Source organism: Porites lutea, chromosome 4 (genome assembly GCF_958299795.1).
Source record: "Porites lutea chromosome 4, jaPorLute2.1, whole genome shotgun sequence".
NCBI lineage: Eukaryota > Metazoa > Cnidaria > Anthozoa > Scleractinia > Poritidae > Porites > Porites lutea.
Window position 1 is genome coordinate 38094352 of NC_133204.1, and position 16896 is coordinate 38111247.

General features: G+C 39.4%; 1 protein-coding gene across 8 annotated transcripts; it reads left to right on the top strand.

Annotated features, from left to right (window-relative positions):
* Positions 1–2026: 2026 nt before the first annotated feature.
* LOC140933499 (uncharacterized) lies at positions 2027–15278 on the top strand. 8 transcript variants are annotated; one of them, XM_073383074.1, is made up of 13 exons: positions 2030–2345; positions 2774–2851; positions 3452–3681; positions 4566–4635; positions 5790–6942; positions 8275–8379; positions 9302–9532; positions 10636–10725; positions 10970–11113; positions 11798–11847; positions 11930–11978; positions 12688–12805; positions 13679–15278. In XM_073383074.1, the coding sequence occupies exons 3-13, from the start codon at positions 3483–3485 to the stop codon at positions 14245–14247; spliced, it is 2778 nt and encodes a 925-aa protein (XP_073239175.1). In that variant the 5' UTR covers positions 2030–2345; positions 2774–2851; positions 3452–3482; the 3' UTR covers positions 14248–15278. The 8 variants fall into 8 exon arrangements, with proteins under 8 accessions (XP_073239180.1, XP_073239181.1, XP_073239182.1 ...); XM_073383078.1 differs by having other exon boundaries at positions 12688–12751; XM_073383075.1 differs by having other exon boundaries at positions 3462–3681.
* The last annotated feature ends 1618 nt before the right edge of the window (positions 15279–16896 follow it).

Here is a 16896-nt window from a genome sequence, read left to right on the forward strand (position 1 = left end):
TCATAATTGGCTGCGAGGCTTGGGGGAATAAAACAAAAGTAATCGTCTTGAGGCTCAGTCTTTTGTTTTATTTCCAAAACCTCGCAGCTAAGTATGAATTTTAATATATCGCCATCGGAACTGGTCAATTCTGTGCTGAAGTCATCACTTTACCTACACGCAAAATGCTCCCGTCTGAGAGTAATGAAGACGATGTGAAACAAATTTCATCAGGAAACACTAAACCATGAATGCTTTAGTGATTTTTGCCGGATTACCGTAAAGTTCCAAAAGCTAAACGACCCCTCGAAAGTAGCCAACCTGCGAAAGTAGCGATAAAATGTCACAAGTGTTAGCAAATAAAATAACGACCCTGCGAAAAAAGAGACACTCAAAACGAATTTCCCTTTTTGCCAAAAAATAACCGGATACGATAGATACACTGAACAAATTAAATCCGAAGTTTATTTTAATAATGATTATTTAACATTCCTATTCATAACTCTTAAAGTACAGGATATACATTACCTTTTTTAAAAAAAGTATTCCTTTCTCATTTTTTGCTATTTTATTTTTCAAGTGCCCATGTGGAGTACACGTTTTAGCCATCAGAAAGTAACATGGACTCCCCGAAAGTAGCGAGCCTCCGAAACTATAACGATGGCAGAAGGGTGCTAAAGACCCTCGTTACTTTCGGAACTTTTTAGTATCATTAAAACTCGTAAAGATTGGCCCTACTTTTTCAAGTTTCAATTCAGACCAATCCATGTTAATCCTTGCCATCCGTTGCAACATTTGTCTGAAAAAAAATTAAATTGTTTTAACGAATGATTCACAAGGAGAGAATAAACTGGGCCAACGCAGAAACTGACTGAAAAAAAGAAAAAACCTCCAAGGTTAGCGATCCCGTCATTTTTCCGTTTGTTTGTTTTTTCGGCATAGTGCGATTCGTAATTCAGAAAAATATTCACAAAGAGAGGCTAAAAATAAAACGTTATTGAAAAAAACTCGTTATTGGCAGAATTGAGTGTGTGCTGACGGAAATCTGTCTCAGTCATCCGCGACGGAATTCAGTCTTGACAGTATATGTTGTGCTTGCCCAAAACCGCAAGTTCAAGTTTTCTTCAAACGTACTCTGCAGTGAGGCTTCCTTTGCGGGCGATTACGGCACTCAGGGGTCCCCTGAGCCTACCTAGTTCAAGTTAAAGTTCGAGTAGGAAAATAGCTAAAGCTGCGCACGAATTTGAACAAACTGCCCTCAGGACCGAAATTGTTAGTTAAGTCTAACGCCCAAGAAGTAACTCCCAAGCGGCTAGTTTGAAGATGCAGAGGGAAAAATCATCCTATTTTCTTTACGAAAATAAAATTTAAATTTTAAAATTTTAAATTGAAAAAAATCAACAGGAGAGAAAAAATGAATGTGCTTAATTTGTTTCAAGGCGTCCGTCTGTCCTTCACTTCCTCTTTTGGCATTTTGTGGGAAGCAGAGATTTGAAACTTTATCACGTTTGGGGGCTTAAAAAGCGTTGAGAACTTTCTTTATATTCAGATTCGCGAGTCACTGGAGTCAGTTAGATCGCTAAAACACCGTGTATTTTGAACTAGTCCAGAACTTTGACGAGAGCGCAGCTGTCTTGAAAATGACAGAAGTATTCTCACCGCGACGTTAATTACTTAAGACAGAACTATTGACATTTGATTCAAAATTTACATATATCTTTGCGATATGATTTTGAAAAGAGCAAGAAATGCGCCGAAAAAATCCTGCAAAGTAGCAAAGATCGATTTTGGTTTCGAAGGCGGGTACAACAACGTCAAAAATAAAATATATATACGCTTGTTTAACATAAAATTACCAGCTTTGTCAAGTCACCTTTGTCAGCCTTATTTATATTCTCTTAAATTAATCTACTCGCCATTATTTGCTATTGTCATGCCAAATTTTCTTTGAGCTTCTTTGACATGATGGTGTTTGCAACGCAGATCAGCCTCACTTTTTTGTCATGTAAATCACGGCTTTTGTCGAGATGATTGATTTTCCGCGCTCTAATTTATTAACTTATATCATGTACTTTCTGACGAAGATACAGGCAACTTCCTTTTCCGATTTTCGAAAGTAGAAATCGTAGCCATCTCCGCTTGCTTCATCTTGAAGACTTTTTTCCGGATTGATCCTTCTTGAAAAGTAGAGAGGATCTGGGCTCTAATGTTCTTCGGCAACACTTTTAGGGCAACCTTGGCATTCAAAGAACTTGACGATAACGTGAATAAATTCGTTGTGAATGGCGTTTGATTCTCATTAACTCTGATGGGAAAAGTATATGGACGAGACTTGACTAGAAATTATCACCTGTTTTCCAGCCAAGGTAAGTTTTTCCTTTGTTTATATATTTCAGCTGGCCGTGTTTCAAGGAATATTGCATCAAATAATCGCGTTCATTTGACCGCCGTACGTTGAAAGGGTCATGCAATCAACAAGTTATATAGCAATAATTTTGCAAAACGGACAGCGTTTTAAAAGCTGTGCACATTAGTTAAGCACAGCTGTTCTCTATTAGACAAAAGTCTTTAAACTTAATCTTATTGGAGCAGCAGAGATCTTAAAGGCGGAAAAATCATTGCGAAGTTCCGTTTCGTAACAGGCCTTGTTTTGTAGAGAATGTTTGTTTATCGCTGTTCACGTGTGTTCAGCTTGGATGAATCATTCTAAAATTATTTAAGCTTATATTGCATTTGATCTATTTCCCCGTAACATAAAGGTCAATGTGTTAAAACATGCCATTTAAAAATATAGATACAGAGAAACCCCACATGCAGTTGACCTGACCCGAAATCGGATTACGATCGAGTTGCAGGCAATTCGAGCTACAAGGTAGGCGGTAGATATAATGCACAAATGTAATCGCCATTTTTCTACTAGGCACCATCAGATACTCCCAGAAATAAAAGACAGATGAATTTTTTAATTCTTCACGTTGATATTGTTTGTATTGTTCTTTTGATCGTGTGATCAGTTTATACTCTGCCTTCAGACTGCATGCCAATAATAGCAGAAACGAGAACTTAAAGAGTGACGAGAGGCGTTGACAATGTACATTCCCAACTAATTTTTCTGCCCTGCATAACAGCAAGCAGCAGCAACAGTAACAACAACAACAACAACAACAGCATAATGGCAAACTTCACGATAAATACACATTTAGCTTATTAATTTATAACAACAACAACAACTCAGGTTTAGCATATATATTCCATGAGAAAAAGAAGAATGCAGACAGGTTTTTTGGAGGCGGGGGTCATCAGAAAGGGGATAGAGCAACCTTAACCTTAACTCAATTTAATTGTTCATTATTGTTAACTGATTGCTGTAATCACGAAGAATAATGTTTCCGTACATTTACAGCCGCAATAATATTGTAGTGATTGTTTGAAAACCAAGCTAAAATGAAAATGTTATTAAATATTGTTTTAGATTCAACTAGGGTCTCTGAATAATTCAAAAGATGAAAAGGACAAATACAGTACCATCACCTGGTGCGAAGAAGGTTAACCAAGCAACATCAAATGATACAACCCCAAAGGGGAGATACAAGTCGGTCATTTTTCCTTCAAGACATGGAGCATCTCCTTCCAACTCTAAACTACCAGCAGGATACCTACGTACATTTGGATTTGCAAGCACGCGTTCATCATCACTACCTGGTAGGTTACTGACCTTTTACTGTAGTAGTACTTTAAGAGTATACATGACAGAATTTTTTTAATGATTTGCTAAAACAGAATCTACACAGTGTCCTGAGAAGGATAACAAAGAAGTTTTGTGATACTGATTTTTCTTTCCCACGTTTCGAATATCGAAAAACTTGTATCCATATCCCTGTCAGGACAATGTTCAGTATCTATTAAGCAAAATCAGTGAAACCCCATTCTATGGACACCTGCTTAATATAGTTACCCATATATGATGGACATGCAGTTTTGTTTGTCTGACAAAAAGCTTTTCTTCTGTAAAATTTACCGGCTTAATGTCAAATATAGACACCTGTTAGTAGGGACAACACCGATACTTTTCTTTGTCCTGAATCACAAACTCTCATATATAGTTAAACCCACTTTAAGGACACTGGGGTTTGTTTATAGTGGAATTAAGTGTTCTTCACATATCCAGCTAGTTTACAGACACCCCACTTAAGCAAATAATTCAAATATAACCTAACAGGATTTAAAAAAAAATCCAACTGGCAGGAGGTAACCAGTGGGATATTTAAAAGCATGTTTGGGGATTGACCTCGGGACAACCAAGAATTAGTCCAGCAAGAGGCCAGAGCGGGACTCGGACCCTGGACCTCCAGAGTCCGACACGCTGACCACTTGGTCCACACTGCCTCCTTCAACTCAATTCATTAACTGTCTTGTCCTGGTTATTCAAAAGTTGGATAGCACTATCCACCAGATAAATCACTTTCCAGCAGATAAGTATTATATATGGAAACTAATTAAGGTATCCAATGGATAGCGATTTATCTGGTGAATAGCATTATCCACCTTTTGAACAACTGTGACCTGATGTTTTATTTATACTTCAGAAGCCTCTAAACACACAGACGACTCCAATCCATGCACTGAAATCTCCAATGATGATGCCTCCAGTATATGGTAAGCTTGATCTGCTTAAACCAGTGGCCTAAGGTGTAGGGGGTTGTTTCAAAGGCTACATTTAGAGTGTAAACTATTGAATATTGGCTGAAAAGCTTCAGGTGTGGCTGTTTCTGTTCTTGCCCTGAGGGGAGTATGCATGTGGCAAGCAATAAATACATTGAAAATGAAGAAAAGATCGTCGTAGTGAACGCAATTTATGCAATTGCGTAAAGAAGCCTAAAAAAAATTCAGGACTTCAACGGGGTTTGAACCCGTGACCTTGCGATTACCAGTGTGATGCTGTACCAACTGAGCTATGAAGCCAATGACGTTGGGAGCAGGCTTCTTTACGCATAAATTGCGTTCATTGTGACGATCTTTTCTTCATTTCCATTTCATTTCCGCAGTTCATGTATGATTTATTTCATATATCATTAACAATAAATACATTGTCAAGCTTTTCGTGGGATAAGGGGGCATGCACCTTGGGGATAAATTTTGAAATTCAGTGCTCTAAAGTGCTGTTTTCAACCTTCTGGTACCAAAGAAGCAATTTTCTGGGTACTGTCAGATTCCATGATTAAGATTAAAATAAATGGAGCAACACAAAACTCACAACAAAGTGCCAGACTACAACAAATTTTATTAAAAATTGGAAAATAACTAATTACATTACTTTCCCACCCGCAAATAGCTTATAAACTAATCAAGGCGGGGGGAGACAATCATGTACAATGTAACATCTTGCATCTCTGGCTTTAAACAAAGACCCTTTTTTATTATATAAACACCAATGAAATACCAGGTGAGCTTTCACGCGAAAACTTGATATCTTCACATGTGAAAATAACATGTTATCTTCACACGTGCTATGGCTACATAATAAATCGCGCCTTTCACACCAAAAAACTATTAAAGTGAAATGGTTTGGTATTTCATTGGTGTTTATATAATAAATAGAACATTACATGGCCACTTGGCGATACGAAATTTCTCTTCGAGTGTTGAAAAATATTTCACGAGTGAGCGCAGCGAACGAGTGAAATAGTTTTCAACACTCGAAGAGAAATTTCGTATCTCTGCGCGGCCATGTAATGTAATATTCTCTATGTATTATGAATATACAATAATAACTGTTTTGACTCACTGGTAACAATCTAATCTGTGCATAGGTCACTGGAGTGTAATAATCTGCCGCCACCACCGACTACACCTCCACCACCTCCTCCACCTCTTGCTGAAGCAACTAATAGTTCAAAGGAAGAAAACTACTTGGTTCTTTCAGAATCCCAACTTAATGTACTGTCACTTAATTTATCAGAGATTGCTGATAAAGTATCACCAACTAAATATGATCCTGTGATTGAAATAGATGAGGAGACTTTGGAAGTTTTTATCGGTGAAAATGTTGAAGACCCATCTGAAACATTTGTTTCTAGCAGTGAACAATCAATGAGATTTAAAACTCCATATTCAAGGCAACGCAGAGATTCTAAGAGTTATGTTTCAAAACAAAAAAGCTTTACTAGGAGAAGGTCCGGGTCTGGCAGACATGGCTCATATCAAGAATTGAACAACAGTGGTGACATTTCTCATGATGTGAATAATGTTTTGAATTTCTCAGCTGGTAATTTTGAAGCATTTAAGTTGGATAGTGAAAGTGATTCTGGATATAGTTCATCGATATCAACATCAGTTAGCCTAGGTGAGGAAATTGACACTGCCAAGAAACTTAGCACTAGTACTGATATTGACGCTGATGACTTGACTTTTGTTGGAGATGATCGTGGTGGAAAAAGTTCTGCAAGTAATCTGGTGATGAGTGAATTTACTTCAGGCTCATTGGAACATCAAAATACGGGCAATGTTGAAGGACAACTGGATTCATTAATTAATGGAGTGTCATCAGAAATTGGCAATCTTGACTTAACCAAGCAAGTGAGGGAAGAAACAGTTGTTTATCGTGAGGAACCTAACTTATCTAATGGTTTAGAGGAACCTTCAACAAGTTTTATACTGTCACATAATGAAAATGCAACTCCTACATTTCATGAACAGGAAAATGGAGTAGAAAAATCGTCATTTAATTTACAAAAGGATCCTTTAGATGGCTCTGCCCTACCAGGTAGGACGAAAACAGGAAAAAGACCTATGCTTCAACGGAGGAGAACAACTGCAATGTCTTTCCGTCCCCCAAAGCAAGTTACTGTACAAGAGGGAGAAAGCGGCATTGTAGAAATGGATGAAACTGGCTTCCTACAACTTTTGACAGATTTTAAATCTTTGAAGACTCAGTTACTTAAGTTGAAACGAGAACTCCAGGAGGTAAGGTCATCAAAAATATTTTGAGTTCTCCTGTTCAATCACAGGCAGATTTAGCAATCACACTGTGACAACAAGGGTGAACAGTGACAACAGTGCGTGCTGTTCTTAAAACAGAATTAACCAATGGCAGAGTCGCAAATTGAGCACCAGAAGTCACATTCAGTTCTTTCTGGGCACTTTGGCTTTCTCATTTTGATGTTGCATTGTTTTCGCTGAATCATTCTTGGACAATTATCAGGTGTATAAGATTCTGAGAAGCTGACCACCCACCCTTTCCCTAACCCAACTTTAATACCAACTTCACACTTAAAGCAAAATGCTAGATTACAGGAGGGGTGGATGAGCAGTTTTCCAGATTATAATACAGATCAACATTCTCAAACTTCTCAGAAAAAGGTTAAATGTGTTCTTCCAGAAAACACTGATGCTCCCTCACACTTGGAATACCAGTTTGGGAGGTGTCTTGAGTCCTTAATTTACTAAAAAATATAGGAGAATCAAAGATTGGAAAAATTTGTTACCTACTAAACTATAAGTTCTTTAAACATATGCCAAAGTGTGAATCTGCTCTTTGTTAACTAGGTATCAGCCAAAGGTTAAAGAGGGTGCATGTCAACTTAGAGGCCACTTGAACTGGCAGAACTGCCTCCATTTTTATTTAATTTTACATAAAACAAAGACTTTTGTCGTTAAGACACTAAGTGACTGTCTTTTCTTGACTGTCCACGATTCATTTATTTTCTACAAATATAGCCCACGTCGATTGTATTGGAAAATGGCACTTTAATGTACTATCTGAATCTGTTTAATCTTTAGTTCCTCCTGTGTACCCCACTGCAGAAAAGGAAAATTGGTTCAAGTTTGTAAGAGGGTCTATTTATTTCATGCAGCCAGTCTGAACACACCTCATCACATTTAAACTACAAACAACATGCAGCCACATAATAATCTAACACTTGCAATCACTGCCTGTTTGGAAATATTATGAAAATCCTTAAATAGCTTACCATATTGATAAAGTTAATAAGTAGTGAATCATTGTGCGCATTTTTTTTTCCAAAAAATGTCACAAAGCGGTATACATCGATTCATGTAAGGTAACCAAAGACAGTCTTGGATCATGGACTCCTCGGTTTGGATTCTGGATTTCTTATAAGTGGAACTTGGATTCTGGATTCCAATTGTTAGTGGGATCTGGATTCCTTGAGCTGAATTCCAGATTCCAAAGCCCAGGATATCGATTCCGCAAATATTTCTGGGATTCCAGATTCCTGATTACCTTACATGGGGTGATATGCAAGTCACATTGTACAACTGATCATATTGTTTTAGGCTGATGTTGTATCACCGTTGATGCACTCTCACTCTGGTGTCACAAGAAGAGGATCATTTTCTTCAGATACTGACACAAACAATAAAATCCCACTACATAGAAAGGTATGTAATCACATAAATTTCAGTAGAGTCCTAACTAAGTTTTCAGAGAGACAAAAGTTGGCACTTCCTTTCCTTCGTGTTATTGAGAACGTTAAGGTCAATTTGTCCACCCAGTTTTTCTTTTGGCTCGGAAGTTGCCAGCATTTCTGCTTATCACTTACAAAGAACTTTGTCCAGAACTTTGTTTCTTTAGTAAGCGTATCTTGTTTGTAATATCAAAGAGAATCAATGCTATAATGTCAAATCCAACTGTTCTGTAAAATAGAGTAAAATAGGAAAACATGGTCTATTTCCTCCTGCTTTCCATAAAACCCCACCCAGTTCTTGGCCCTTCGGAACAACAAAAATACTGATTAGTCTGTGTCCTTTACATTGAAATTTGTCCTCACAACTCGGTTAGGACCCAATTTTTTTAGAATTTTGCATTCCCTGAGGGATTTGGTTGGAGAGTATTTAAATGGAGGGAAACGTATTGAGATTTAAAACTAAAACAGTCTGTTGGGAGGGGTACTCTTCAAATGCATCCTTATGGTGACAATGTCATAGGCTCAATTTACATGCGCTTTTCAGGAAATGTGCCCACCCTTACCCCCACAGCTGGAGAGGAAAATTCTCTGCGGAGTATGGTCGTTTCGCTACAAGTCGTTTCGCTGTATAATGAATTCATTTCACTATCATAAAGTCGATTTGCTGCAACAACTTTTCATATTAAACAGTTTAAAACAATTTAGAATCAGTGAACTGAAAACGGGTAATAACGAGTTAAGTTAGCAAAACGACTTTACAACTTTGCAGCGAATTGACTTCATTATGCAGCAAAACGACTTGTAGCGAAACGACCATACTCCGCGGAAATTGGGCCTCTTAAGGTTATTGTGCTTTGAGTGTATTGTGTTGGCTGATTTTTCCCCTTTACCAACAGAGAATGTTGCAAAGAACGATGACAATGGATTCTGTAACAATGAGGGAGAGACTCCATAGAACGTCCTCCTCCTCTTCTTCAGGGGGGAGATCAGGGAGCCTGAGTGACATCACAGAGACCCCATCTGAATCAGCCAGGGTTCCAAAGCCAAGTGCAGGAAATGAGGAGGAAATAAAGAACCTGCATCAAGAACTAGAAGAAGTCAAGGAAAAACTCACTGAAATAACCGAGGTACTGAGCTGAGTTGAGTTTTAGGCGAGTTGTTGTATGTATCGAAAGAAGAGTGTTTTGTTTGTCCCCCACCAACCCTCCAACACCACCCGTCTGGAAAAGATAAGGAATGCAATGTAAAATGGGCGCCTGTTTTAGTTACTTCTAAAAAATGCAATTATCTCTGCATCGATTTTGTTACCTCTTCGTCCTGCATCCCTGATGAATAAAAATCCCCAGTGATGCAAAATAATTCATGGCATGCGTCCCATAGGGCAAAAAGAATGATCGATCGATTTGAAGATTTTTTGGTAGAATATCCTGTTTATGTGATTTCTGTGGCTGTTGTTTAAAGATGCATATTTGTTTTAGTCTTTTTTGTCCTTTAAATATAGAGAAGGACTATTTTTTCATTTCAGTAGACTGTAATAAGGAGTCGAGGTGTCTGTCTCCAGATTAACTGTTTGGTTACGTGAAGGCCCAAGCATTCTCAATTTGGGACTCCTCGTTTTGTTTTTGAACTGGGACTCATTCGTTCTGGACTTGGACTCATGATTTTTCACAGGATGAGTCACAGGACTCACCATCACTACTTGTTACAAAATCACTGTCCCTGGTTCCCTATCAGCTTTTGACAATTGTTGCTCAGCTAAGCTTTAATAGTGAAGCGCAAGAGGCAAAGCAGGATGTTAAACATGAACGTTAAACTTCGTTCGATGCATTTTCCTTGCAGATTCATTTGTAAAATTTTTATTTCGTGGTAAATTCGTGTGAGATTTTAGATTATGACTATGGTCTTCTCGCGCATTGAATAATTTTTTTCCGTTATTAATTGGTGGTCGTGAAGTATCAACATGTTATGAGGTTAGAAATCATAGTCATAATCGTACGAACACATGGCATGGAAAGGATAAAGGCGGTTATGACGCCTACCAGTTGATTCCTACTAAAACAGACGAAAAGTTGTTGACAGCAACAGACAAATTCTGTTTTTCAGAATATTTCTAACAGTTTCGAAAACTCTAGTTTCCCTCCAAGCCGCTATTGGTGTCGTCACGCAACGCTCCTTCCCAAAAGCTGTATGAGCGTTGCCAAAGTAAAGTTCTTGTGTTTTCTTATCGCAGGAGAGAAACTCACTGATGATAGCTCGCGAGGAACTTGAACATGAACTTGACAGCAAAAATCACACCATCAGAATGCTGCAGAAACAACTGGTGAGTGAGTTGTTGTCTAAACTAAACTTAACATGCAATTTGAATTTTAAAAAAGCGAAAATTATACTAAAAAACACGAAACCCTTGGCTATTTTGTTATGCCTTTGGGAGTTAAGTAGACAAAAGGTTTTCGAGATTTTTTTATGTTTGATATGATTTCTCATAGCACACTCAGTTTGATTGTTAAATAAATATTCACCGCCACCTCAGTTAGTCAGCTACTGAATTTGTGCTGCATTTTCAGGAGTCCCAGACAGACAGTCAAGATGAAATGGCGTACCTGAAAAGACAAGTGAAATCTCTGACCAATCAAATACAACAGCAGCAACAAAAGATTACGGAACTGAGATATCGAGCTACCAGCCCTGGAGCAGTTCCTATGGGAGCGGTAAGGGAGATATTCTAAGATGACTTTTCAACTGTCGACTTAAACCGTCCCAGAAAAGAGCAGGCTAGTTGAGCGCGTGGCCGTTTCTTATTCTTGTGCGTTTCGCGTGGTAATTTAAGGAAAAAGAGGGACTGCTCGAAGTCTACAGTTTACCCCCTGTAGAATGAAAACTCAACAATTCACTGGCCCCTCCCTAAGGAACGAGCTTCGATCATATGATGTGCTTCCAGTTGGGCAGTCTGTTTGCCCTAATATTTTCCCGAACCGGAAGTAGTAGCTATATCGCGTTAATGCGTTCAGAGTATGGTGTCTGCTCTTCTGTAATGTATGCTTTATAAGTAAAAGTTCGCAATACTTTTGTTGACTTGAGTATCACGCGTTTTTTTTTTTAGCGGGTCGGGGGGGGATCTCAAATCTCCTTTCCCCTAACCCCTGAGGAAGACCTGATATTGGGGAGAAGTGATGACGTCAGAAGAACTAAATTTTTGAAATTATGTGTTATAACTCAACCTATCCCATAATTTCACAAATTTGAATTATTTAGTGACGTCACACTTTTCTTCTCTGTTTACCGATGTCTTTGCACTCAGGAAATTTTTATTTGCACTTGTATTCACCTGAAGAAAACAAAGCTCATACAGTAAATAGACAAATTGCACTAACATAGTATTTTATTGATGACAGATTTCTACCTCTTTTCAGCACAAAAAGGAAGCAGTTAAAGCCGATATCAGGTTTGTGTGTAAATTCACTTTTGAGAATAAATATGAATTGGTGTTCATTTGTCAAATTCTTTCCATTTCTTTTTCTTTTTAGAAATCGTTTAAGGGATGCCTTTGTAAAGCATTTAGGGGAGTCGTCAAAGGTTTGTACACAACGGGCATTTGTGAACTGTTTTTTCAAAATTTTCAGTCTTGAGTCTATAGCGCGCGTGTGGAGATAAAACCCGCGGGGGTTCTCGCGCTCCTGTCGAATTGTCGAAGGGAAAAGACACGTCAGTGTGGACAGGCTAGAGTAAAATGAAATAATCAGTGAAATGTTAAAGCACTCAGAGCGTGTTTGGAATGATCGATGATTCAAACAAGAGTTTGCAGCCTGCTCTAGGCTCTTTGAGAGTATAGATTACGCTATGATTTTTTTCTATGATTTTTCTTGGAGATAATTGAGCAAGCGCAATGTTAATTCCCTGAAAATAAAATAACGGTTTTGCCAGGCGCAAAATTAGTTTCCGCCAAACAACGTCAAAAAGAAAAATCGTCTAGTATCGGGAGAATTTATCTCCCACCAAACGGGGGGAAAGAAAATAAGGTGCGAAGAAGACTTCAGCAGGGTGTAAAAAAAAAGCTTTTTCTCGTTATCTATTCCCAATTCGACTCTAAATTCTTGTAATCTCTCCTTGTTGTGTGTTCCTCTTCATAGTCAAATTGTTAATTCAACAAGATGTAGTATGAACTTGAAAATCACTGTTGGCTCTTGGTCATCGTCACTTATGTCACAAACGCCGGCCACGTCAAACACTTACATCCTCCATTTATCATATAACAAGTTGTATTCATGTTACATCCTATTTTCAGAGCAACGTTCAGCTGAGCAAATACATCCAGAGAGCGGAGCAGAACATCAGCATGGCACAGAAAGGTCTTAGCTCGTTATATTCATCACCTCACGCCAGCACAGAGCATCTACCGAAAGGTGGTCTTCACTTCACTGCACTTCACTCCTCACTCATTCATCTGTTTGTCCCACAAGTACTGTTCTTTGCACAACACTCACCAGTCAGTTTTCTCCAAAGTAGCTCTAGTTTTGAAATTATTTCTTGAAATTTGTCATGCATTGTTTTCTTAGTGCGTGAGAAGCGCAGACTGGACAATAGTACGTGCCTAGACAAAAACGTTCTATGTACTTAACAGCAACATCTAGGGGGCCTTTAAAGGGGAATAATACAATACTGAAGTGTACCCAGTCAAGGCACTTGCACCACATAGTAGCCCATAATCTGGGGCGTTTAACTGGCATGTATTCGAGACTTGGCGTTTTTATAGAGCTGTTTATTTTAAGATCGATTTTGTAGTGAGTCAAGTCTATCGTCGGAGTCTCGTGAACGAGTCGGCGAAGGACACAGATCGGGAAAGAAGTATCTTTTGATGTGTTGATAGCATTTTGTTCAGTTTTCATGTCTTGTTTGACATATTCTGCTGCTGAACATTTCCACTTACACTTGTAAAGGGGAAATGTGTCTCAAAATAAACTGGTCTACGAAAACGCCGTGTTGGCATTTGCACGCTCCAGGCTATGGGCTCCTTTACGGTGTTATTGACGAGACAATCGTACTTTTCTCCACAGTGCGGTTCATGTTTGATTCTCAGTAGTAAGTCTAGTTGGTGTCAGATGCCTCGTACATCAGTGTTTACATGACATTCTCACTATCACCTCACTTATACAAAATTATCTCCTTGGACTTGATTCACCTATCCCCGTATCGAAGCATATTTCTCTTTTTCTGCACTGACCATTTGCTGTATTTGAATTGCCGGTCATTTTAGTTAATGTTAATCTGTTTTGCAGACAAGCCGTTCCAGAGATCCGACTCTCAATCCAGCGTTGAAAGAAATCAAGAGGACTCAGATGGGAGAGAATCTGAGTCCGATTCGTCCCGGTGTAGCAGAAGGAGAATCGCTTCCTCGCGCGCGAACAGAAACAACGACGACTCCGGTTCGGAGTCAGGAAAATCGATAAGAAGTCGCCCCGAGTCTCCTAGAACTTTTAAAAGTCAAGACGAATCCGATGGAAGAGCTTCGGATTCCGATACGGGAAACTCGAGGAGTAGACGCATCACGTCTTTTGAAAACAGCGCTGAAAAGAATAAACGGAAAGACTCAAAGCCAGACCTGGTTAAAACAGAAGGACAATCGGAGGACACACTGAGTGTGAATAAACCTCCGCGCGTTAGGAAATTATCCCGGAACAAATTAATGAACAAAATAGAGGCGTCACCATTATCGCACTCATGGACTCCCGGTGCTATTGAAAAGATTGTTAAGTCGTGGAGAGAGACAAAGTCGCCTATTTCACAGGAGAAGAGCAAAGAAGAGGAGAAAGCACTTAAACCAGTATCCCATGTACAGTTTTTCTAATAATCTGCTTTTAAAGTTCTGTACATACTAGGCGACAAGTCGCTGCAACACTTCGAGGTGACAAATCACTCTGTGTGTACAGGTCCGGCGATAAGTTGCTGCAACCAACCAGGATACGTTGAAGCGACAAACGCCTAGTCTGTACTGGAGAATTTTTGTGAAAATCTTTGTCTTCAAAACAGAATTTCGTTACCGCAAAAAGTTGGATGAATTCAATGTGATTTGATTCTGTGCGACTCGCTGCAGAGACAAAGACTTTCGCAAAAGTTCTCCAGCGCACACGAAGCGATTTGTCGCTGTAGCTTGTCGCCACAACGTGTTGCAGCAACTTGTCGCCTAGTGCAGTGTGTCTCGGCCTTCAAAATGTGGTCATCTTAGTAAAAAAAGTATACAGTAAGAAAGATGTTCCTATAGGTGAGTGTGTACCTTATTGGAGTGTCTGTTTTGAGTAGAGAGGTGTCCGATTTTTAGACAGCTTTTAGAAGGCTCCTATCACTTTTTTTTTTATCGAGGCAGACTATTTACAGTTCCCTATTTTCCCGTTAGATCGTCGCCATAGAGGGCTTTCTGTCTTGTTATAGTGGCGATCTTACGGAAAAAAATAGTAATTGTAAACAGCCTATAATGGGGGGGTTCTTCTCAGTTATGCAGTTAATGTGTTTTTAATACGAAACTGGTCAGCTTTGAGAGGTGTTGAGACTTTAACCGCAAACACATGAACTGTTTACTTGGGAGTTTCGGAGATGGGGAGATTTTCGATCGGATTGGGGTCCCTGCGACGCTTGAACCAAAATTCTTCATTCCAGAAACTATACGGAGAATGCGTACAAGCGTTCGGGGTAACGATTTGTGGGATTGTTTGGGTTTGCAAGTAGATTGGTTAATGGGTGCCTTGAATACCATCCACCAATCATAACTAACGCTTGTCCACCGAAATGATCCCAGAAATCACTGCGCCCAGAGCTCTCTCTTCCCTCGAGTTTTGAAGTGGACAACTCCATATCCAACATCTCTGAGAACAACCCGCCCTTGCTTTGGTGTGTGAGCCAAGGGAGACGAATCCATCAAAAAGAAAGGTGAATTAAAAAAAAAAATGTGTCTGCTGTACGTTTTTACGTCGCCCAAAAAGCTTAACTCTGTCGTCATACTTCCATCAGCGTAGAAGGCGCCACTAGCTGTAACCCATGCGTTGTTTTGAGGTAGAGGTACGACTGTACCAGTTCACTCTGGGGGATAAGTAAATCTGGGCTCCTGGTACCGGTAAACCCTGTTCCACTGTCGCGTAATTTCTACGTGCGTAAATAAAATAGAGGCAATGTATGAAAGGTGCATTCGACAAAAAATATCGCGACAGTTGAAGGCCGATTTCTCTCACTCCTTGTCTTTCAAAAGTTGCTGAAGAGTGTGTCGTAGTTGACTACGTGAAATCCGCCGTACTAAATGTTCTCGACCCAAGCCAGTATGGCGCTGTGCCGAAGTCCTCCACAACTCGAGCACTTATACACATGCTTCACCATTGGACCAAGGGATGCGATGGCAACGGAGCAACTGTTAGGGTTACGCTCTATGATTATAAGAAAGCTTTTGATCTCATAGACCATAGGATTCTTGTTAATAAGTTATGCAAATTAGATCTGCCGACTGAAACAATCATTTGGATCATAGATTTCCTTAGTGATCGTTCCCAGAGAATCAAACTCTCAGAGGGATGTTACTCCGAGTAGGGATCAGTCCCGTCCGCGGTACCCCAGGGGAAGAAATTAGGCCCGTGGTTGTTTTTGGTGCTCATCAACGATCTAGAAATCAATTAATGCAGGCAATATCTGGAAGTATGTTGATGATACAACTACATCCGAGATCGTTGTGAAAGGAGCCAGTAGCAATTCCGAATTGATTGCAGATACTGTCGTGCAGTGGTCTTTTGAGAATAGAGTAAAACTAAACAGTCAAAAATGTAAAGAGCTTAGGATTTCATTTGCAAAGAACAAACCACAACTCGCGCCTATAGTAGTAAATAATCAAGAGCTAGTACGGAATTAGGGGCACCCAACGTCAATTTTCGGAAAATATCTGTTCGGAAGACGATTTGAGATCTAGAATTTTCGGAACATTTTTTGTAAAATTTCTTGCTTGCCTACCTCTCCTAGGATTTTCGAACATCTAAAAATTGGTGTAATTGCCCATTTTTAACGGATTTTTACTCTAAAAAGCTCACCTAGAATTTTCGGGAGCCTTTCTTCTGGCTGAAATTTTCGAAAAGGTAAGTTTTGATCCCTATGATTTTCGGATCTCGAGACTTTCAGCTAGGAAATCCGAACAGATGAAAAATTTTTAGGCGATAAAAATATGGCTATATCTACCGTTTAAATACTAAAATACGTTTAACAATGCTATGTCAGGGGCGGATCTAGGGGGAGGGTGCAGGGGGTGCGCACCCCCCCCTCCCCCGAGATGACCTGCGGTTTTCTAATCCAACTGGTATTCTGCAAAGAAAAAAAAACTATGTGGCTTATTGGTGTTGAAGTAGAGCAAGAGACGAGTTCACCCCCTCCTAAAAAAAATCCTGGATCCGCCACTGCATGTTTAAGTGGCCGTGAACTATATTCTCGTTGGGTGCCCCTCCAGAATGTGTTGAAAGCGCCAAATTAC